The following is a 24869-nucleotide window of genomic DNA, read 5'->3' on the forward strand; positions in this document are numbered from 1 at the left end:
TAATTGCCCAGAGGGCAGTTGAGAGTTAACCACATTGCTGTGGGTCTGGAGTCACATGTAGTCCTGACCAGGTAAAGATGGCCGTTTCTGTCCCTAGAGGACATTAGTGAACCAGATTGACAAAATAAACAATGGCAACATGACAACCTCATCATCCAATGAGAGGTTGGAATCTGCAACGTGCTATCTCAGAGTGTCACAGACTCCGAGAGATCTACAGCTTAGAAAAAGACCATCGTGTCAAAACCAAACACCTAACTATTGTAACTCCATTTTCCAGCATTTGGCCCATAGCCTTGTATGCATTGGCTTCACAAGTGCACATCGAAACACTTTTAAAATGTTTTGAGGATTTCTGCCTCTATTACAAGCAATGAGTTCCAGATTCCCCGCCACGCTCTGGGTGAGAATGTCTTTTCTTACATCCACTCAAAACCTTCTGCTCCTGAGGAGGCTGGTGTGGAGGAAGGTTCAATCAAAGCTTTCAAGAGGCAATTGGATTGTTATCTGAAATGGAAGAATGTGCTGGATTATGGGGAGAAGGCAAGGAAGTGACACTAAGTCAGTTGCTCCTTTGGAGAGCCAGTACAGATGCAATAGGCCAAATGGTCTTCTCCTGTGCCATAACCATTCTGCAGTAATTTTTCAAAATTGTGGAATCCTATTATCTGGCTTGACTCCAACGCACAGTCGTGTTACATCCTGGGGATTAGCAATCCAGGATCTTGTAGCAGGCAGGAAAAGAGGTGAATATATGTTTCTAATCAAGTGATTACAACAGTTGGAGACTTTATATAACTTACTGAGAACCCACATTTCTATCATGAGCTGCTCATTGAAGAGTTTTCATCACATTGACCATAACTGCTTCGCTACAACACACTGCTCAGTGTGGTGGCTGCAATATACTGTTCAAGTTACGAGTTCAAGAAATAAACATGTGAGAATCTAAATTTTACTGACATGAACACATGTGTGTTTGTGTAATATGTGTTACTTAGCAGACGTTGTTCAGGAAAAAAAAACTATGAAATACAGATGATTTTGCAAGATAGCTTGCCTCAGACATGTGGAAATGAAAATCCAGAGTAGTATCAAAGATGGCAGTGATTCCTCTCAGTTTTGTCCTGAGTTTGTTCCTGGTAATTTTTGTATACGATTTATGTTATGAGTCAAGCTTGCATATTTAAAGTATTATATTTGAAACAGCTCAATAGCCATTTCAAAAGTTCGCTTCATCCACTGAAATCACTATTATTACTATCAGCCTTTTGGGATGAATGTGGATTGAAGATTAGTTAATTGTGTAGAACTTGGGGTTAAATGTAGGTCACCAACTGGGTTTAATTTCTCAAGGCTGGGCAGTCACTTAGGTAATTGTGTATTTGGGGCATATTAACAGATGTGACAGTTTTAGGATTTGCTTAAATAGGTGACTTGTGAATAAGGCGTTTCGATTATCCCCAAGTCATTATGTACCTAAACTGGGATTAATTGATGATCTTCAGTTCACAGGCTATTTACCTATCCACTTGGCAGGTCTATCAAATGGCAGATAGCAGAAAATACTGAACAAAGACAAGTATTGTCCAGATGTTTGCAAGTGAGATAAAAGGCCTGTGTAGTATATGAGTAATAACACAGTAATTGCTGTTCCTTCTCTCTGAATAAGGGATTGTTCAGTAGGATGGGGACTTCGATGTAAAGAGTGAGGAGTTTGTTCCAGGCAGTTTCTGTACTGACAAGTACAAGCTGATGATAGAACACTTGATCTATTGGAATTGTCTATAGTTGTTACTGGAGGGAATGACAGGAGACAGTCCATTATAATTCTCTGCAATGAAAGCAACACGAGAAAGAAAGTGGTGCATTAAGATTGACAGAACAGCAATGAGTGAACCCATTGGCTTGCTAGACTGATAGGGGATTGAAGAAGTTATACAACATAGAACATAGACCGTAGAAAAGTACAGCACAGGACAGGTCCTTTGGTCCACGATGTTGTGCCGAGGATTAATCCTAACGTAAAATAAAATAACTTAACCTACACGCTCAATTCACTGCTATCCATGTGCATGTCCAGCAGTCGCTTATATGTCCTGAATGACTCTGCTTCTACCACCACCGCTGGCAATGTATTCCATGCATTCACAACTCTCTGTTTAAAGAACCTTTCTCTGAGGTTCCCTCTATACCTTACTCCCAATATCTTAAAACTATGACCCCTCGTACCAGTCCATCCTGTCCTGGGGAAAACTCTCTGGCTATCAATTCTATCTATTCCTCTCATTATCTTGTACACCTTGATCAAGTCACCTCTCTTCATCCTTCTCTCCAGAGAGAAAAGTCCAAGCTTAGTCAACCTTTCTTTGTAAGACAAGCTCTCCAGTCCAGGCAGCATCCTGGTAAACCTTCTTTGCACCCTCTCCAAAGCCTCTGTATCTTTCCTATAGTAGGACAACCAGAACTGGACACAATATTCCAAGTGTGGTCTCACCAGGGACAGGTAGAACTGTAGCAAAACCTTGCAACTGTTAAACCTGATCCCCCTGTTAATGAAAGCCAAAACGCCATATGCTTTCTTAACAACCCTATCCACTTGGGTGGCAACTTTGAGGGAGCTATGCAGTTGAACACCAAGATCCCTCTGTTCCTCCACACTGCCCAGAATCCTGTCTTTAATCCTATATTCAGCATTCAGGTTCGACCTTCCAAAATGCATCACTTCTCATTTATCCAGGTTGAACTCTATTTGCCATTTCTCAGCCCGGCTCTGCATCCTGTCTATGTTGTGCTGCAGCCTGCAATAGCCTTTGATACTATCAACAGTACCTCCAACCTTTGTGTCATTTGCAAAGTTACTAACCCACCCTCAACCTCCTCAACCAAGTTACTTATTAAAACTACAAAGAGCAGAGGCCCAATAACATAGCCCTGCAGGACCCCACCCAGCACTGACCTCCAGACAGAATACTTTCCATCTACAACCACTTTCTGCCTTCTGTCAACCAACAAATTCTGAATCCAGATAGCCAAATCTCCCTGCATCCCATACCTCTTGACTTTATGAATTAGCCTACCATGGGAAACCCTATCAAATGCCTTGCTGAAGTCCATATACACAACATCCACTGCTTGACTGTCATCAACCTGTCTTGTCACCTCCTCAGAGAACTCAATAAGATTTGTGAGGCATGACCTGTCCCTCACAAAGCCGTGCTGACTGACTTTAATCACGCTATGCTTTGCCAAATCGTCATAAATCCTGTCCCTCAGAATTCTTTCCACAACTTTGCTGACCAACGACGTAAGACTGACTGGTCTGTAATTGCCAGGGATTTCCCTATTCCCCTTCTTAAAAAGAGGAACAACATTTGTCTCATTCCAACCCTCCAGTATGACTCCCATGAAGAGTGAGGAGGCAAAGATCCTCACCAGCGGCTTAGCAACCTCCTTTCTTGCTTCCTAGAGCAGCCTACAATAAATTTGGTCTGGCACTAGGGACTTAACAATCTTAATGTTTGCCAAAATTTCGATCACATCAACTTCATCAATCTTGATCTGGTCAAGCGTGTATCCCAGCTCCTCAAAGTTCTCATTTGCAACAAGATCCCTTTCCTTAGTGAAAACCAAAGCAAAAAACTCATTTAGGGCTTCCCTTATCTGCTGAGATTCCACGCACAAGTTTCCTACGCTATCCCTGATCAACCCTACCTTCTCCCTGATCATTCTCTTATTCTTCACATATGAGTAAAGAGCCTTTGGGTTCTCCCTAATCCTTCTTGCCAAGCCTTTTTTGTGCCCCCTCCTGGCTCTCCTCAGTCCATTTCTGAGCTCCTTACTAGCAAGCCTGTAATCCTCTAAAGCTGTGCTTGATCCTTGCTTCCTCCACCTTACGTAAGGTGCCTTCTTTCTTTTGACGAGAAGCTCCTCTGTTCTCGCCATCCAAGGTTCCTTAATCTGACCTCTTTGTACCTGTTTCAGAGGAATGATAGCGTCATAATTTCCTTTTCCCCAATTAAATATCTTCCCTCGGTAACTACTCCTTTCCCTCTTGAAGGCTATGCTAAATGTAAAGCAGTTGTGGTCACTGTCACCAAAGCGCTCTCCTACCGCGAGATCTGACACCTGTCCTGGCTCGTTGCCAAGCACCAAATCCAAAATGGCCTCTCCCCTGATCGGTCTGTCTACATACTGAGTAAGGAAACCCTCATGAACACACCTGACAAAAACGGCTCCATCCAAACCACCTGCGCTAAGGAGGGTCCAGTCAATATTGGGAAAGTTGAAATCACCCATTACAACAACCCTGCTACATCTGCATTTTTCCAAAATCTGCCCGCCTATGAGATCTTCAATCTCTCTACTGCTATTGGGGGGGTTTGTAGAAAACCACCAATGAGGTGGCTGTTCCCTTGCTGTTCCTAACTCCCACCCATACTGACTCAGTAGACAAACCTTCCTCAACAACCTTCCTTTCTGTTGCTGTGATGCACTTTCTAATTAGCAATGCGACACCCCCTCCTCTTTTTCCACCTTCCCTGTTCTTTTTAAATGTTCTAAACCCTGGAACATCTAGCAAACATTCCTGCCCCTGTGAAACCCACGTCTCCATTACAGTCACAACATCATAGCCCCAAGTACTGATCCATGCTCTAAGTTGATCACTCTTATTTCTGACACTCCTTGCGTTAAAGCAGACACACTTGAACTGATTCATTTGATTCATCGTGTGAGAAACCTTCCCGAAAGATTTGCTACATCCTGTTACTGTCCCATGTGCAACTGACCCCTGTCAGATATGTGGCTCTGATTCCCACTCCCTTGGCAAACTAGTTTAAATCCTCCTGAAGCACACGAGCAAATCTCCTACCCAGGACATTTGTGCCCCTCCAGTTCAGGTGCAACCCATCCTTCATGTACAGGTCCCACCTACCCCAGAAGGTATCCCAACGGCCTAGGTATCTAAATCCCTCCCTTCTGCATCAGCCTCGCAGCCACGTGTTAAGCTGCATTTGCTGACTTTCCTCACCTCACTATCTCTTGGCACCAGTAGCAAGCCTGAGATCACTACTCTACTCATCCTGCTCTTCAGCTTCCATCCTAACTCTCTGTAGTCACTTTTCAGATCCTCAATGCCTTTCCTGGCTATATCATTGGTGCCAATATGTACCACGATTTCTGGCTGCTCACCCTCCCCGTTCAGAATCCTGTAAACCCGATCGGCGACATCCCGGACCCTGGCATCGGGGAGGCAACATACCTTCCAGGAGTCCTGTTCCTGACCACAAAATCTCCTGTCAATCCATCTAACTATTGAGTCCCCTAACACTAGTGCTTTTCTATTCTCCCCCTTCCCTTCTAAGCCATAGTGCCAGGCTCAGTGCCAGAGACCTGACAACTATGGCTTTCCCCTGATAGGCCATCCCCATCAGCAGTATCCAAAACAGTATGCTTATTGCTGAGGGCAATGGCCACAGGGGATCCTTGCTCTGACCGTCGGTTCCCTTTCCTCCCCCTGACTGTAACCCAGCTGTCCTTACCCTGTGTCTGGGGAGTGACCACCTCCCTGTACATCCTCTCAATTTCTACATCAGCCCCACCCGGATAATCCGTAGTTCATCCAGCTCCAGCTCCAGTTCCCTAACTTGGTTTTCAAGGAGCTGGAGTTGGATGCACTTCCCGCAGATGTAGTTGGCAGAGACATGTGAAGTGTCTCTCACCCGCCATATTCTGCCGGATCTCACCCGCGTAAAAACTTTCCGGTAGCCCTCATTTCTCTCGCCCTCTCTCCTTGCTGCTCTGCTCAAATAATGTTTTTTACTCACGTCCCCAGCGGTCCTTCGGTCCTCCCTTGCACCTCTTGGCAAAAAGTTCTTGAAGAAGGGTCTGAGTACTGTATCCAGTTCTGGTCTCCCACTTATAGGAAGGATATTATTAAGCTGGAGAGGGTGCGGAAGAGATTTACCAGGGTGTTGCTGGGAATGGAGAGTTTGAGTCATAAGGAGAGGCTGGATAGGCAGGGACTTTTTTCACTGGAGTGTCAAATATTGAGAGGTGACGTTATAGAGGCTTATAAAATAATGAGGGGTACAGATAAGGTGAATGGCAGGTATCTTTTCCCTAGGGTGGAGGATTTCAAGACTAGGTGACATTTTTAAGTGAGAGGAGAAAGTTTTAAAAGTGACACGAGGGGCAGGTTTTTTACACAGAGAGTGGTTCGTGGCTGGAATGAATGTCCAGAGGAAGTGGTGGATGCAGGTACAGCTACAACATTTATGACATTTAGATAAGTACATGAATAAGAAATGTTTGGAGGGATATAGGCCAAGTGCAGGCAAGTGGGACTAGTTTAGTTTGGGATTATGTTCGGCAAGGACTGGTTGGACCGAAGGCGAGAGTGTGGCGCTGGAAAAGCACAGCAGGTCAGGCAGCATCCGAGGGGCAGGAAAATCAACTTTTTGGGTATAAGCCCTTCACCTTATACCCAAAACGTCGATTCTCCTGCTCCTCGGATGCTGCCTGACCGGCTGTGCTTTTCCAGCACCACACTCTTCCACTCTGATCTCCAACATCTTCAGTCCTCACTTACTCTGGTTGGACCAAAGGGTCTGTTTCTGTGCTGTATGACTCTATGACTCTCTCAGGGTCACTGGACTTAAAACATTAACTCAGTTCGTCTTTCACGGATGCTGCCAGACCTGCTGAGTTTTTCCAGCAATTTCTGTTTTTGTTTGAGGAGACATGCGCTGGTTTTGCAGTTTAAAATCAATCTCCCACAAAACAATATAGAAAATGCTTAAGGAACTTGACAGGGTGGGAGAATATTTCCATTAGTTTAGCAGTTTAGAACAAGAGCGGTCTCAGTCTCAGAATAAGTGGTTGCACGTTCAGGAGAAATGTCTTCATTCAAATGATTGCGAAGGTTTGGAATCATCTTACCTGTGGATGCTCAACTATCGACCATAAACTGTGCTGCAATCTTTGGTTTTGCGAAGATTTGTTTCGCAAGAGATATTCGGATACTGTGGACAATTGGTGGCAGGCCAGCCAGGGTCTTGTTGAATTGCAGATTAAGCTCAAAGGGCTGAATGGCCACCTGTTGTCCTTGTTTCTCACTTTGTAATCAGAAGGCACTCTGGAATGTGAGGATTCTGCACAATCAGAGTGAATTAGACTGCCTTTTACAAGCAGTTAGGGTCAGTCACTAATAATCAAGGGCAGAGAGTGGAGTGTGTTTCTTCTGATTTGTATCAAACGATGATCCTTTCTAACTGTGACCGTGCGTCGCTCTTAGTTTGATTGTACAATCGGTTCTGCTATCGCAAGCATTTCTTCAACGTGAATTGGCTATAACGCGATTGAATAATTTAGACCATTACATGTAGAATGTGAGTTTTCCTTACGTGTATTTGCTATAACATGATTCAGGTCCCATTGGCTTAAATGGTGCTGCCATTTCACGATTTTCTTATAACGCACAGAAATGGAACTACCATGTTCTATCAGAACCAACTGTAGTTTTGATGGCCCTGTTAGATTGTAGAGCATGAGACAGGGGGATTGGCTTGCTACTGATACCAACAATCAAAGCAGCGGTAAGTGAGGGAGCAGTATCCAGTGACTTAAAGTATAAAACAATCCAGAATTGGCAGCTGTAAATTGACAGTGCAGCCAACATCCTGATGAATGTGCACTGCAGACAGCAAGGTCAGAATCTTTAACAATTGCTGGTGTTTGCAGGTTCCATACCAGGACAGATTCCAGGAGCCACTGGAGCATTACAAAGTCGATGAAGTGGAGATTGATGTAAGTTGCACATTTATTTACCAGTGTCCTCAGTAAGATTATTTCCACAATGCTGGGCTCTGACATGGCTTGACAGCAAGGGTTTAACAGGTTAACTCACTCTGTATGGTTTTGGTCTTGTATTAAGCTGTTGATATCCTATTGGCAGCAACTTGCCATCTTAAACCATACCATCTTTGCCATCTTTGTGGGCGGCATGGTGGCACGGTGGTTAGCACTGCTGCCTCACAGTGCCAGAGACCCGGGTTCAATTCCCGACTCAGGCGACTGACTGTGTGGAGTTTGCACATTCTCCCCGTGTCTGCGTGGGTTTCCTCCAGGTGCTCTGGTTTCCTCCCACAGTCCAAAGATGTGCAGGTCAGGTGAATTGGCCATGCTCAATTGCCCGTAGTGTTAGGTAAGGGGGTAAATGTAGGAGAAGGGTGGGTTGCGCTTCGGCGGGTCGGTGTGGACTTGTTGGACCGAAGGGCCTGTTTCCACACTGTAAATAATCTAATCTAAACCATGTACGAGGGATTCTGTTGGTACCAAAGGGTTCCCGGGGGGGGGGTGGAGGGGGAGTAATTGCACAACTTGAAACCTGGGTAAGCGGAAGAATAATGACCAAGAGGAAGAATAATGACCAATCAGGACAAAGACTGGGCCTTCTTGGGAGGGTGTAGGTGTGGGATTCATGTCCACTGGGTCCCAGCATTTGTAGCTGGACATTGGGAAAAAATATGCCAACACAGAGAAAGCAGAAAGAAATTATTGGGATTTCATGTTTTCTTACCTGTCCTACGTAATATTAAAATGTTATGATCTCCAGATGTCTCAGTTGATTGATACACTCCTCAGTGTGTGATTGGATCTTTCTAAGATGTAATGTTCATGAAAAGTGAACTCCAGGAGATGAGAAGGGCTCAGCAAGGGGCTTTGGCACAAAGGCGATGGTGAGGTGGGGCAGGGACAGGGTTGGGTGATTACCTGGGCTTTTGGCTTTTGTTTCTTTGAGCTGATGATCCCGTTTTTGGACAATGAAGAAAATTGGGCAGCCATCAATGCATTAATCTCAATGATGATGCCTCCACAGCCGAATGGCTTGCTGCCACTCTTTGCTCACCTTTGGAGGACTGACCATTTTGGGGTGAACGTAGACCATTGAAATGAACCTATCTCTGAGCAAGTGCCACAAACATTGAGAACATGTTGAGAGATGGAGGGTACCACTATCCTGAGATTCACAGGTGTATCCCCAGCATTGCGTGTTATTTCTCCTGTGAGGCAGGGGCAGGGGGGTGGGGAATCTGATGAAGGGCTCTGGCCCGAAACGTCGAATTTCCTGTTCCTTGGATGCTGCCTGACCTGCTGTGCTTTAACCAGCAACACATTTTCAGCTCTGATCTCCAGCATCTGCAGACCTCACTTTTTACTCGGTGGGGAGTCTTGCCTCTTTTCCTCTGAACAGTATCTGATGGTGAATTGGCGATCAAAATCTCAATGACTCATGCTGAAGTTACCGACAAACAGTCTGTTGTTAAATGGATCTAAGCAAGCTGGTCGTATAAATCGAGACACCGATTATTTTCTTGGTGAAGATTTGTTCACAGAATGCAGCATTGCAGATAGAAACATGGAACCATAGAATATAGGAGCAGGAAGAGGCCATTCAGCCCATCGAGTCTGCTCCACCATTCAGTATGATCATTACTGATCATCCAACTTCGTTCCCTGTTCCCCATATCCTTTGATCCCTTTAGTTCGAAGAACTATGTTTAACTCCTATCAAATATCTCCACCTTCTACCTATCAAGGTCCCAGGATAGCAGCTGTCTCTTTATGCACACTTTTGAGAAAACTATTACCTAATGAACCAAATTAATTAGCTCACAGCCCCTTAAATAAAGATGAAATTCTATTGGAAACTTACCTAATTAAATTAAAATTTGGTTTTGAAAGGAGATTAGAAACTCCCAGCCCATGTGGTGCCCACCAGTGGTGGTAAATGTGCTCCCTTGCCAGGTAGCCAGTCACTTCTAATGACTTCCTCCACAACCCAGTACCTAGAAGTGATAGTGGCCACCTTGATAAGGTTCCCTCGTCCACAACCAGGATCCAAAGATCTGGAGCATGGAACTGTGTTGCAACCAGGTATTGAGGAGAACAGTCTTTTTTGGTGTTCAAGATTCTTAATCAGTCCCTACCCTCCACATGTTTATGATTAACCATAACAATAGAATGACTGTAACATTATTCATGTTCACACAACCTAATCATTTGCAGCAGGAGCCATTTCTGTGGATGAATTTACGAGGTATCACAGTGTTAATTAATTACATCTGATGCCTGCAAGATTTGCAAATGTTTGCCTTATTGCCATCTCTGTCAGAAGTCCGCCCAAACATTGACTCCATTTTCCTTATTTTTTTGGGAAACAGAAACTGCTGGGCCGACTTTGTGAGCAGAGCAAGAACCAGCGGGAGCAGGAGAAATGGGTCCTGCAGCTTCGGAAGGAGAAGGTACCTTAATGTTTTCTAGCTCCCTGGATAGGTTCCTCATGTCCGCTTTCTTGGAGCATTCCTAGAGGAGGGCCCTTTGTCCACATTGTTCATCGTGCCTTTTCTGGTCAAAGCTTCGGTAACTTGCAACATATCCAGAGATGGAACCATACTTGGACAACTGGCTAGATTGTGAACACCTTGTAGGTTGACTTCAGACATTGTTAACATAAATACTTCTAAGGTTTGAGAAATGAACATAAGCAGCAATATATTTTACACTTATTGTAGTTGTAGACTGTTCTGCCTTGAAAGGTCAAAGATGACAAGCAGTCATGTCAGCTGTGTTGAACTGCGTTGTAAACTGGATCTGAGTATTAACTATTTATGTGCCATTTTGTCCATGATATCTCTACTCTCTCCGTCTCTATCTCTCTGACTCTTTCTCTGTCCTCCTCTCTTTATCTCTCTCTTCCTCTCCATGCATCTCTCCTTCTCTCTCTCTATCCTCTTTCCCTCTTTTCTTGCTTTCTCAGCTTCAGATGGATTCCATATTTTAAACAAGGTAGAGTTTTTATGTACTCTAGCAAGTAGCACACATGTGGCTGTAGTCACCCCAAACACTCTTGATAAAAGTAGGATTATTCTGTGAGTGGAGGATAATTCCATGGTACAAGTGAGGATGGTTTCTGGGTTGATTGATGGGTGGGGAGGAGGCTGTGGGGGTGACCCACTCACTTGCATTCAGGACAGAACCTGCACTTAGCCACAACACAGTTTATTCAGTCTTTGTCCTTTCTATTGTTGAGGTTCCTCAATGTCCCCATCTGTTCCCTCAGCTATAGAGAAGAACGAGTGTCTGTTTGGTTTTTAATGGTGGTTGAACCTAATTCATAGGGTTTCCTTGGCTGTTCCTTCCATACTCCAGGAATCCCTGGAAAGTGCCTTGGAGAAAACCCATCGGGAGATGGAGATGTACCCTAACCAGCCAGGTTACACTGAGCAACTCGTACAGAAAAAAGAATCTCTGCAGAATCAGTTGATCAACATTCGTGGGGAGCTCTCGCAAGCAACTACGGTATGGGAGCTGAGTTACCGCGAGGTCATGAGGGGTGGAGGTGGGGCGGCGGAAGGCTAGGGGTGGGGCCGCAATTATGTTTGACCCACGAGGCTTGACTGTCTTGGCAGTCTTGGGAGTTCAGCACTTTGTCTAATCGAGTGTGCTGGAAAGGAACTTGTCTTCGCTAGATTATGCCAGCATGTTGCTCGGTGTTTGCACCTTGCCCGGTTGACGGAAGCAAATTTGGAACAGAGACCGGCCCGGGCAAGAGTGTTTCAACAGCTTTAAAAGCAAGACAAACGTAGCTGCCCCCACAACAGGTGAACCAGCTTGCATTTGCACGGTTAGCAACAGAGGTATAAGCAATGCTGAGCCATTTCAGTGGCAAGCTCCACCTCCAAGGCCTTGGGTCCCTGTTTATTACCATAGTCATGGCTTATCACTGACAATCTTTATGAAGTTGGTCGCCAATTATGGATGTAAAAGCACCCCATTAGTTATGGAATGTACTTGTTTCTTTCATGACGCGTTGAGATTTTTCACAAGGAAATAGTATTGACTTGTATTCTGGTCCTGCTTTGTGCGTTGCATGCATTTTAGGCCTTTGCAAACACAAAGATGGAGTGCGATGCCCTCAAAATGGAGCTGTCCATCATTCACAATGACTTATGGGAGCAGCTGAACAGCCCCATGGGAATGCAGGTAACACTGCCATAAACTCATAAGCAAAGGTAATCTGGTAAAAATAATCAGTAATCATCCACATCGAGGAAACATAGGAGAGGACTAGGTGCGAGGTTAGCCCATTAAATCTTCTCGCCCATCCTAATTCATCAAGATAAAGTCTACTGTAACTGTGCAATCACATCTCTAAATGATTTTGAATTTCGCTTCATAGCACTTTCCGCTCCTGTGGAGGAAGCTAATCGATTTCAGTCAAGGTGTAGGAAATGAGTCTGACGCGGGGTTTATGATCGTTTTACAGGATGAGGTGGGGCACAAGCACATTCAGAAGGAGCTGTGGAAAATCCAAGATGTCATGGAGGGACTACGGAAGTCTTATCCCGACCGAATTTCAACGGAGCCCCTTAAACAGCATGGTATGGCAATTCCCAGCTTGTGGGCAGGGGGTGGGCATCAGGGGCCAGCATGGCAAGACACCTCACAGCCCGAGGACCAGGGGTCCAGAAGGGCTCTGTACCCAGGTTAGGAGGGAAGGACCACTATGCTTGGGTCTGGGGGCCCAGACCATTAGACCTCAGAGCAGAAATAGTCCATTCAGCCCATTGAGTCTGCTCTCCCATTCAATGACATTATGGCTGATTCAATGATCCTCATCTCCATTTTCCTGTGTTTTCTCCATAACTCTTGATTCCCCTCCTGATTAAAAATCTACCTGTATCAGATTTGAATGTATTTAATGACCCAGACTTGACAGTAATGACTTCCACAGACTTACTTCCTTCTGAGAGAAGACGTTCCTCTTTAATTGTGTCTTAATGCTCTAAGATTATGCCATGACCAAAAATAACATGACGGTCTGCAATTTCTCTCCCTGGCCCTGGTAGATGGTATATTACCATTGTGGTAATTCATTGTGGTTGATTCCTGATGAAGGGCTTATGCTCGAAACGTCGAATTCTCTATTCCTGAGATGCTGCCTGGCCTGCTGTGCTTTGACCAGCAACACATTTGCAGCTATTACCATTGTGGGCAGACAGTGCAGGGCAGGGCAGTGTGCTGGTGAAATGTGAACTTACTGCGGGTCATCACGAAAAGTGGAATCCCAGTTACCGACTTGCTTCCAAAAGTATGTACAATGTGTTCACTTCAGCCTGATTTCAGGACAAACCATCCTATTCACCAAGTTCTGTACTGGGATAATTCATTAGTAACACTCTGCACAATCCTCCTGACAAGACCTGAATTACTGCTTTCAGGAATTCAAAGGTGCCAATCTCAGATCAGTGGGTAGCACTTGGAGTCAGTTCAAGTGTTGAACACACAATCTAGGCTGACATTCCCAGTGCCATAGTGAGGGAGTGCTGCAGTGTTGGTCATTCTGTCTTTCGGGTGAGACTTTATATGTCATTGTGCTAACTCACATTATCTCTGAAGTGACACGGAGGGGGGTGTGTGTGTGTGTGTGTGTGTGTGTGTGTGTGCGCGCGCGTCCGTCCGTCCGTCCGTCCGTCCGTCCTGTGTTTATGAAGACCCTGTATAAATGCAAGTCTCAATACTTTAATGTGTTTGAGATTGGGAGGTGAAGGTGAAGGGCAGGAGGTTTAGAGGGGATTTGAGGAAAACCATTTTCCCTCAGAGTGATGGGGATCTGGAACTGCTGCGAGGGAGAGCAAGAGAGAGGGGCAACCTCACAACCTTTAAAATGTATGTGGTTGAGCACTCGAAATGACATAACTTTCAAAGCTGTGAGTTAAGTGATTGAAGGTAGGTTGACATAGATTTGATGGGCCAAACAGCCTCTTCTGTGCTGTATACTCTCTATGCTTATATGATACATTGCAAAACAAATGGTGTTCACAGTGCTTTGGGCCATACACTAACTCTGCCATTGCTATAGACTCTATATAATGAATCTGTGACAAAAGCACATAAACTGCCCACACACAGGGTCAACGCAGAAAATGTAGTCTTCCATCTTCATGTATTGATTTCATTGAGTCATAGAGTCACACAGCACAGAAACTGACTCTTCAGTCCAACCAGGCTATGCTGAACGTAATCCCAAACTAAACTTGTCCTATTTGTCTGCTGTGGGCCCATGTCCCTCCAAACCTTTCCTACTCATGTATCCATCCAAATGTCTCTTAAAGGTTGTAATTGCACCCGCATCCACCACTTCCTCAGGAAGTTCATTCCACACTCAAGCCACCCTCTGTGTGAAAAAATTGTTGCTTATGTCTTTTTAAAATTTATCTCACCTTCAAAATGTGCCCCCAGTCTTGAAATTCCCCATCTTACGGAAAAGCCAACCACAGTCAACTCTCTGTAAACCCCTCATGATAACGGATTGTGGTGATTTTATGTCATTATGGATTGAGCTATGTGCATCGCGTGTCCAGATACATGGAAGATTGGATAGATTCTATAAACAGTGGGTGATGCGCAGAAAATGAATGGTTAGTTTCTTTCTCGAATCTCGATCTTTTTCTTTTCACAGTGACAAGTGCCCAAATGGGCACCTTCAACTCAAACAGTCCTGCCAGCCCTCTGAGCACCACCAGCCTCACCAGTCCACTGAGCCCCTTCTCTCCCATCTCCGAGTCACAGGTGTCCGCTCAGCAGACAGCAAAGGAGGTAAGCAATGTAAACCCTGACTCAGGATGGACAAACCAACTCCCCGTCTTTGTGGTGGCGTTTTAGTGACATCCGTATAGTCCTGGAAAGAGTTCCAGTGAGCGAGAGATGAGTTGTTATTGCTCGTGTCAACTTCAATCCTAGCTTCTCCCCAGGGCGGCACGGTGGCACAGGGGCGGCACGGTGGCACAGTGGTTAGCACTGCTGCCTCACAGCGTCTGAGACCTGGGTTCAATTCCCGACTCAGGCGACTGACTGTGTGGAGTTTGCACGTTCTCCCCGTGTCTGTGTGGGTTTCCTCCGGGTGCTCCGGTTTCCTCCCACAGTCCAAAGATGTGCGGGTGAGGTGAATTGGCCATACCAAATTGCCCGTAGTGTTAGGTTAGGGGTATGGGTGGGTTGCGCTTCGGCGGGTCGGTGTGGACTTGTTGGGCCGAAGGGCCTGTTTCCACACTGTAAGTCTAATCTAAACCAGTAGTCTGATCTCCTTCCCTTCTGCTGACAGCCAGTGGTAATTGGTGTTTAGCCAAAGCATTCAAAATTAATGAGATATCAGATCTAACACAAATTGTATTTAACTGTGCTATAGTGAGCAAATTGTGTCTGCTGTCAAGTGGAACAAGTAAATATTGAAATAAAAACAGGAAGTGCTGGAGAAACACAGCGCCTCTGGCAGCATCTGTAACGAGAGAAACAGAGCCAATGTTTTGATTCCAATATGATTTCTGCAGAACTTGCTTCAAAACCATGGAATGATACCCAGGAACCAGCTGATCCATTTCAAATTACAAGGAAGTGAGGTTTAGGAAATTCCCGTTAACAGCATCAAGCCAACACCTTCCGATCATGGCTTTGACTCTAACTTACCTAATGTCGGGAGGGAACATAGAACCGTACAGGACAGGAACGGGCTTTCGGTCCACAAAGTTGTGCCAAATATGATGCCAAAAAAACCTAATCCCTTCTGCCTGCCCTTAGTCTGTCCGCCTCCATTCCTTGCATATTCATGTGCTTATCTAAAAGTTCCTCAAATGCCCTTATTGTATCTCCCTCCACCACCTCCCCTGGCAGTGCGTTCCAGACTACTGCCACTCTCTGTGTATAAAACCTCCCCTTCACATCTCCTTTGAACTTCCTCCCTCTCTTGTTAAGTGCATGCCCCCTAGTATTAGATGTTTCAGCTTTGGGAAAAAAGATTCTGACCGTCAATCCTATCTGTGCTTAAATAAACATGATTAATTCCTGATGGTATAAGAACAATCAAGGGGTAGCCTTTTGGTCACAGTGGTAATGCCCTACCCTTGGACCAGATGCTCCAGAGTTCAAGTCCTGTCTGCTGCAAAAGTGTCCCATAACCTGTCTGAGCAGGTTGCTTAAAAATAAATAAAAGTAATCAAGCACAATTCCAACAATGATCATATCTCCACTGTTCAATGTGACCTTCTGTCCTCCAGAAACATAATTGTCCTTCACTCTTTCCAGTCCCCATATTCCCTTTCCCTAGCAATAGAGGAGTAACTCTGTTCAGTATTTACTTAACAATTGTTAGAAACCCTGCAGTTGATGGTCCCATCTTCTACTTTTTTTTTTAAGATTACTTACAGTGTGGAAACAGGCCTTCAGCCCAACAAGTCCACACCGACCCCCCAAAGCGCAACCCACCCAGACCCATTCCCCGACATTTACCCCTTCACCTAACACTGCGGGCAATTTATCATGGCCAGTTCACCTAACCTGCACATTTTTGGACTGTGGGAGGAAACTAGAGCACCCGGAGGAAACTCGCGCAGACACGGTGAATGTGCAAACTCTACACAGTCAGTCGCCTGAGGCGGGAATTGAACCCGGGTCTCTGGCACTGTGAGGCAGCAGAGCTAACCACTGTGCCACCGTGCCACCTACTCTTGTTTGCCCATTTTCACCATTGTTCTGAACGCAAACCTAAAGTTCCTTCCACTTTTAATCATTTTATCTTTTAAATTATGGACAATTTAGCATGGCTAGTTCACCTAACCTGCATCTCTTTGGACTGTGGGGGGACAGACACAGGGAGAACGTACGAATTTGACACAGACAGTCACCCTAGGCTGGAATCGAACCCATGTCCCTCGCACTGTGAGGCGGCACTGTGAGGCAGCACCGTGAGCCACCGTGTGCTCCTGATGACCAATTGATGGTCAAGAAAACCCCATCTGGTTCACTAATATCCTGTAGGGAAGAAAATTATCATCCTTTTACCTGGTGCGGCCTTCACGTGACTCCAGACCCACAGCAATGTAATTAACTCTCAATTGCCCAATAGGGATGGGGAATGAATGCTGGCTTAGTCAGTGATGCCCACATCCTATTAATGAATTTTGAAAAACAGTAGAAAATAGGAAGAAGAAAGAAAATAAAACAATTTGAAAAGAAATTGACAGAAGGATGAAAAAGAAAGAAAGGATTCTGATCCAGTTAGTTTCCAATCAGTAATTTGGCAAATTACTCCAGTATTCCGATGGTGGCAGTATTATAGAATCCTTGCATTGTGGAAGCAGGCCATTTGGCCCATCATCTCCACACTGGCCTTCCAAAGAGCATTCCATCCAGACTCACCTTATCCCGTAACCCTGAACTTCCCATGGCTAACCCACTTAGCCTGCTAATCTCTAGACACTATGGGGAATTTAGCTTGGCCAATTCACCTAACCTGCACACCTTTGGACTATGGGAGGAAACCAGAGGACCTGGAGGAAACCCATACAGACACAGGGAGAATGTGCAAACTCCACACAGACAGTCACCCGAGGGTGGAATGGAACCTGGGTCCCTGCTGCTGTGAGGCAGCAGTGCTAACCCCTGTCACACCGTGCTGGTATGTCATCTGACTGCTGTTTCTGTATGATGTTGTTTTAGGCAGTTATCCAATTATTGCATATTGTACTGACAAACAGGCAGCTGTGGCCTTTATTGAGCATTCTGCCCTTTCACCTCCAGGGACTTGAGTTGGGGAGCGCACAACCCAAACTAGTTGAGATGGAAACCCATTCTCTTCCACAAGGATTCCAGTTGGAATCATTCTGGATTTGGGAAGGAGGGGCACAGTCTCAACCCAATTCCTGTTGCTCACCAGGTCAAAGCCAAAATAAAAAAACTGATCAGGCCACACAAGATGGTTCTGGAATAGCTGTCGGTTTCTGACTGCCTCCATTCATTTGTACATTTTGTTTCCACTTCTGTATTCCTCGGAAACAAAGAGACCTTGAGTTTCCCTTCAGTTTGCTGGCTCAGTCTTTCAGAAGCTAGGATGCGAAGTCCTGGGCCTGTGTCAATATTTGCAAGAATTCCCCACATGAAAGAGTTTGAAAAGTGCTGTTGTCTGGCATGTTGCAAAGCCACTGCTTGTAAAACATGTCGCTGCAGAGTAGAAGGGATTTGGAAGCAGCCCATGCAGCATCTATTGGGTAGTATCCTGCACTGCAGCTGGGCTCAGAAGTGAATAGCGTCAAAGCAATAGGAGAAGCATCACAGGGAAGTATCAATCATCCAGGGTACCGAGGATCAAGACCTGTGTATCCTCCTGATCTCTACCCAGTGACCACTGTCCAGAAAAGTATATGGAGAGGTGACTGTTAGGGATAGAATGTGGTTTAGTTTTTTTTATAGAATCAGATCCTTCAGCCCATCAAGTCCACACTGACCTTCCAAAGATTAACCCACTCAAACCCCTATTCTATTACTCTATGTTTAACCCTGACTAATGCACCTAACCTAAACATCCCTGAACACGATGGGCAATTTAGCATGGCCAATTCACCTAAGCTGCACATGTTTGGATTGTGGAAGGAAACCAGAGCACCTGGAGGAAACCCACACAGACACAGGGAGGATGTGCAAGCTCCATACAGACAGTCACCCGAGGCTGGAATCGAACCAGGTCCCTGGTGCTGTGAGGCAGCAATGCTAATCAATGAGCCACCGTGCTAACCTGTGATTGACACTGTTTTGCAAACATTCAAGTAGCCAATTACACTGAATATAAATGATGACCACTTGCATAAAGTGTCAGATGATCACCTAGTGACCGAGACACCAAACCCTGCTTCCCTCCCCCCCCACCCCAGTATGAATTAGCAACTTTTATGAGTCACTGCCTGGAAGGATGATGGAGGCAGAAACCCTCATTACATTGAAGAATTATTTAGACGTGCACTTGTAATGCCTAGACGTTCAAGGCTATGTGCCAAGGGCTGGGAAATGGGATTTAGAATAGTTAGGTGGTTGTTTTTGACAGAAGCAGATTCAATGGGCCAAATGTGTTGGAGACCCCATGACTCAGACCCTGTCAGAGAGAAAGAGAAACGATGGAGAAGTGGTTTCACCTCCAGCTGTGCACACCAATGTTAAAGGATACACCAAGATACAACCCTCTGTATTCACTAAAATCCTAAACTCCTCCTTGTTTCTTCATTTCAAAGGGGAAGCCTTCCAAAGACTAATCTCCTCTTGCTCACTCATTGTCTTCCTAGCTTTGCAGTTACTCTTTATGCTTTGCTCGCTCTTTGTCTCAGGAGACCCGCCCGCCACGACCTCCCCTTCCGCAGTCCTACCTGCCTCAAGGGTCGTTGCCTGTAGTTCCTCCTCTTCCCACTGAGAGCAGCCTCTGGGCCTACTCTATCGAGGACATCTGGGAGCAGGCGGAGAAAGGGAAGACAGCTTTGGAGATGAAGAGAATGGAAGGAGGCACGGCAGTAAGTGGCTGGCCAGGCCACTGTCTACATCAGTCCCAAGTCTTGTGGTTTCCCATCTGTTTAGTTCTGCTCATGTGATTTCAAGGCATGAAATAAGTAGAATACATGAGGCAGCATTGACAATAATCTTTCAGCTAGGAATAATGCTGAAAGTAACTCTCATTCAATTGTACTGAAATGGCTCAATGATGCATTACAGCACAGTTAATGAGTGTCTCTGTAATACAGGAGATCCAAATCAGTTTACTAGATGCAGGATGATTCTAATCTCTTTAAAGTTTTTTAGATGTGTAGAGACATGCTAATGTAACAACAAGAGCTTGCATTAGTAAAGCTCCTTGAACTCAGTAAAACGTACCAAGGTGCTTCAACGGAGGTTCAGTCACATCAGAAAATATTCAGACAGGAGAAGCAAAAATTTAGTCAGAGCAGTAGGTTTAACGGAGCAGCTTAAATCTCTCTGCCCCCACTCCTGAAGGAGGGAATTCTGGAGCCGAGGAGGTTAAGATTGCAGCACAGAGGGAAGAAAATTGGGGTGGTGCATGAGAGGCCGGGTTTGGAGGAGTGCGACAATCCTACAGGGTCCGTAGGGCATGTCAGAGAAAAGGGGACTGGTGAGGAAATAGAGGGTTTGGGGGGAAAAAATGATGAAGATTTAAAAATCGGGCATTGCCAGGTCAGGACCGAAGCACAGATCAGAGGCAACAAGGATGATGAGTGAACAGAAATTCTTATTAATAAGTCAGTTGATATCGATAACTGGAAACTCCTTATTTCATGCCTCTTTGTTGTAGCCGATGTGTTGTAATTTGGTGTATTTCCCTTTGAATTTGATGTGTGATTCATAAAACTGTGGGCATAGTGTCTCACTGTACTTTGATTTGTGCAGCAGCGTCCCTGTAGCCAGCACTGTTTGCTACATTTCAGATGTAGTAGTAGCAAATCATTATGGGGATCATCATCTTTGGTCATTAAAGGTGGGCCACGGGGACTGGGTAGTTGTTGAGTTTATCCAAAACAACTCTGTTATTTCTATTCATCTAGAGCTTTGATTAAGATTAGATTAGATTCCCTACAGTGTGGAAACAGGCCCTTCAGCCCAACCAATCCACACCGACCCTCCGAACAGGAACCAACCCAGACCCATTTCCCTCTGACTAATGCACCTAACACTATGGGAAATTTAGCATGGCCAATTCACCTAACCTGTACATCTTTGGATTGTGGGAGGAAACCGGAGCAAACCCACGCAGACATGGGGCGAATGTGCAAACTCCACACAGATAGTCAACCGAGGCTAGAATTGAACCTGGGACCCTGGTGCTGTGAGGCAGCAAATCTAACCACTGAGCCATTGTGCAACTTCCAACCAGGATAGGGACAGAATAAAATGAATAAAAACAATACAATGTCTGTGAACCTTCCTTAAAACTTGCTCGCCTTTAAAAAATTGGAAAGGGTGATCACAAAGACATACAGCACTTTTGTAGGATTTTGCTCCATTTCACTCTACCTTGTAGTAGCCATAATACAAATCAGAGGCTGGTAAACTTTAAGGGATAGTTACTGCTGAATTATGGGCATTGTTTACTGACTGATCTTGGTTGAGTTTGTGCTAGTGCAGGCTCAGGCTGCAGTTACCATGTCACCATTCCTGCTTTGGGAAATGGATTTTTGTCCAGTCCAGTTGGGGAGAAGAAATCCTTACATCTTTCATCCTCTCTTGCTGAAGTCACCAAGTGAGCCTGGACAAGGATTTGTTACCAGTGGTAATGCTTTCATGGTCAAATAGCCAAAACCCAACTGCATGGCCTTGAAAATATCCACTTCTAGCAAGGGCCAATGGATCAAGAGTTTATTTTAGCCCTTTCCCAAAAACCTAAACGACAGCCAGCAATGAGTAGCATTGCCATTCCCATACTCAATCTCTAACAACTAACATGGCCCACAGGTATCATGAAACAGAGATCGTTCTAGTCTGAACGGTTCATCCACTTGCTAAATGTCTTGGGCAATTGCGGTCTCTTTCCTCTTCTGAGGTAATGTAGTCACAAAGGCGATAAGGATCATGAATCCTATGGCCTTTGAATTTACCAGGAAAAGAAGTCACATGCCTTTTGCTTAAAGAGAGGATGAGTAACTTGGTTGAGGCAACTCTCCTCTTTGGATGTGAAACCAGAGCGAATGCTAACTGATCGGATCAGTTACGCTGAAAGATCTCCAGCACGTTAGCTGAACAATCAGCTTTAAACAGAGAACTTGCTTTCTGCCTCATTGGATTTTACAGAGCTTTTCTGTCTATCACTTTAGAGAGGAATCCACAGTAGGGATTCATACACTTAGACTTTGGATTGAGAGCCTCGTCCTAACCTGCCCCAACCTCAAGTTCGTTACACTCTTCATTCAAGGGAGGGGACCCTCTGTCATCGAGCATATTCCAAAGGGAGCAGGGCTTTTGGCACCTGTTCCCCCCGCCCACCGCCCACCTTTTCTCTCCAGTCAGTCCAGGGCTGGCTCCTCAGCTCACGTCTTGGCTATCTCAGCCCTGATGTTTAACTGTGTTTTGTTTCTTGCAGAAGCTGGGTCTTGAGGGATCCAAGAAGGAAGGGCGTTCGATGTTGCAGACCAACTCCGAGGGTAGCAAGCAGGACGCAGAAGCTGAGAAACACAACAAAGGTACGATCTGCGAGAGACCAAATGGGTGTGTCCCCTGGGTTCAGGGAGCTTGTGTTTGGGTACTGGGATGTAGTAAATCTCAAGAGAAAGTAAGGACTGTGGATGCTGGAGATCAGAGTCGAAATGTGTGTTGCTGGAAAAGCACAGCAGGTCAGGCAACATCCGAGGAGCAGGAGTGTCGATGTTTCAAGTTAAACTCTTCATCAGGAATGTTGGGGGCAGGGAGGGCCCAAGGGGGCTGAGAGATAAATGGGAGGGGGTGGGGCTGGGGGCAATGTAGCTGGGATCCAAGCCACCCAACAGCCAGAGGAAGAACGCCCCATCTTCCCTGTTGGGACCCTCCAACTACACGGGATCAATGTTGATTTCACCAGTTTCCTCAGTTCCCCTGCCCCCATCTTATCCCAGATCCAACCCTCCAACTCGTCACCGCCCTCTTGAACTGTCTCATCTGCCCATCTTCCTTCCCACCTATCCGCTCCACCCTCTGCTCCGGCCTATCACCATCACCCTCCCCCACCTATCGCTTTCCCAGTTATCATCCCCCCCAACTCCAAACCCCTCCCATATATCTCTCAGTCCCCTTGCCCCCCCCCCCCCCCCCCCCCCCCCCCCCCCCCACATTCCGGATGAAATTCTTATGCTCAAACATCAACTCTCCTGCTCCTTGGATGCTATCAGACCTGCAGTGCTTTTCCAGTGCCACACTTTTGACTCTGTAGTAAATCTAAGCTGAGCTTGCTTGGTTTTGCAGCTGAGCGTTTAATAACCTTATCCACAGAATTATCCAGCCAGGATAATGGGAGCTGTTTAATTAAAGCTTCTTGTTTACCATTGGTCCTAAAATACTCCATGACATTGACAGCATGTTGCATTTGTATCTACTCTCCCTCAATTCTGGCCTCTCCAATTTGCAATACTGAATTGGATTGCTCTGGACCATCTTCTCTAAAGGGCCCTGCTACCCCATATCTGTCATTTTTTTCATGACACTCCATAAGATCCATTGCTTTGACCAAATCTTTGGCCACCAACCATAATAGAAGCTTGGGGTCAAATTTTGTTTGATAGCTCTCCTCTAAAAGTGCTTTGGGACAGTGACTCATATTAAAGGTGCTATCCAAATGAGATCCTTTACTTGGCACTTTGGCAGAAGATGTTTGTAAATGAACCAACCTTATTTTTTGCACTGAGGTGCTGTGCTCATCTCCTTCAGTGATTTGTTTAATTGTCAATACCTTTTCATTACCGCATGCACCAGGGCTACAGAGCTTAGATCTGATCCAGCGTTGGTTGCGGGATCACTTAGCTCTATCTATCATTTGCTGCTTATGCTGTTTCTTGCTGTTTTGTAGCTTCACCTGGGTGACAATGTTTTTATTAGATATGCCTGGTGCTTTTGTAGCATGCCACGCTGCACTCCTCATTGAAGCAGGCTTTATGCCCTGGCTTGATGCCAATGGTAGATCAGGGGATGACGTTACAGGTCGGGGCTGAATACAGTTCTGCTGCTGCTGATGGCCCACGGAGGCTCATGGATGCCCTACCTTGAGTTGCTCGACCTGTTTCAGATCTATCCCATTTAGCACGATGGTAGTGCCATACAGCATGATGGAGCGCATCCTCAATGTGAAACCAGAACTTTATATCCATAAGGACTGTGCAGTGGTCATTCTTACTGATGTTGTCATAGGTAAATGAATCAACAGAAGATGGATTGATGAGGATGAGGTCGAGTATGTTTTTCCCTCTTGTTGGTTCTTTTGTTATTTGCCGTGGATCCAGTCGAGTGGCTATGTCCTTTAGGATCCAACCAGCTCGGTCAGTACAGGTGCTGCTGCTTGATGTTTAAACCCCACATGCCACCCTCAGTGTATCCCTCGTGCATTGTTCACCATGAAGGACTCATTAGCCAGAGGAAGACGGTAAATGGTATTCAGCAGGAAATGTCCTTGCTCTTGTTTGACCTGAGATTTCACAGTGTCCGGAGTCAATGTCGGGAACTCCCTCCTGACTACAGTATTTACCATTGTGCCAGCACCTCTACTGGGTCTGTCTTGCTGGTGGGACAGGAGATACCCAGGGATGGTGATGGTGATTGGAAGAGATTGTCTGTAAGGTATGATCCGGTGACTGTATCAGGCGTTTGCTTGACCATTCTGTGAGGCAACTCTCCCAATTTTGGCACAAACCCCTGGACAGCAGCAAGGGGAGCTTGGAGGGTCAACAGGTTTGTGTGTGCGACAATACCGTCCATTGGTTTTCATTCCTTTTGTCAGCTTTAGTACCAGTTTGATACATGCTCAGCTAATTTAATGTGCATCTAAGAGTCAACCTCCTATTTGTAATAGTGATTAAAGTGTTTATTATTAACATTTCCTCAAAGTCACTGTAGACAAGCAGAAGGATCTCATTAGAAATTCATTATTGTTTTGTTTGGTTACTAGAATGCTCTTCAGAAGATCACTTCAAAGCTACATTGACCTAGCTCTCTAACCTGTATTCCCATTTGATTCTACAGTAGGTGTTGTTCCTCCAAGGACCAAATCACCTCCAGAGGAGGTTTCTCCGTCTCCATCTTCCCTTGCTGTTCGAAGTAATGATAAAGTGATTTACGACTCTCAGGCACGAGTAAGTATGTAGGTTAGGCTTGACTGACGATCACAACGAAAATTTCTTGCCTGCTCCCTACCACCCTCTTCCCCTTGGTTAGCGGGTAGTTTAAGGGATGTGGTGGGGTTTCTTTATTCATTTGCGGGCCATGACTTCACTGGCTGGGCCAACACCTGCTGCTTATCC

General features: G+C 45.5%; 1 protein-coding gene across 9 annotated transcripts in view; it reads left to right on the forward strand.

Annotated features, from left to right (window-relative positions):
• plekha6 (pleckstrin homology domain containing, family A member 6) overlaps positions 1–24869 on the forward strand; it is a 345819-nt gene that overhangs the window by 306996 nt on the left and 13954 nt on the right. For 7 of the 9 annotated variants that reach the window (XM_060845333.1, XM_060845335.1, XM_060845341.1 and 4 more), the window contains 8 exons: positions 7744–7809; positions 10227–10307; positions 11215–11364; positions 11947–12048; positions 12332–12446; positions 14528–14664; positions 21971–22070; positions 24592–24701. In XM_060845333.1, the coding sequence (XP_060701316.1) occupies positions 7744–7809; positions 10227–10307; positions 11215–11364; positions 11947–12048; positions 12332–12446; positions 14528–14664; positions 21971–22070; positions 24592–24701 (861 nt within the window). The remainder of the gene's footprint in view (positions 1–7743; positions 7810–10226; positions 10308–11214; positions 11365–11946; positions 12049–12331; positions 12447–14527; positions 14665–21970; positions 22071–24591; positions 24702–24869) is intronic. The other 2 variants (XM_060845334.1, XM_060845336.1) reach the window with 2 other exon arrangements.

This window comes from Hemiscyllium ocellatum, chromosome 26, assembly GCF_020745735.1.
Source record: "Hemiscyllium ocellatum isolate sHemOce1 chromosome 26, sHemOce1.pat.X.cur, whole genome shotgun sequence".
Classification (NCBI taxonomy): Eukaryota; Metazoa; Chordata; class Chondrichthyes; order Orectolobiformes; family Hemiscylliidae; genus Hemiscyllium; species Hemiscyllium ocellatum.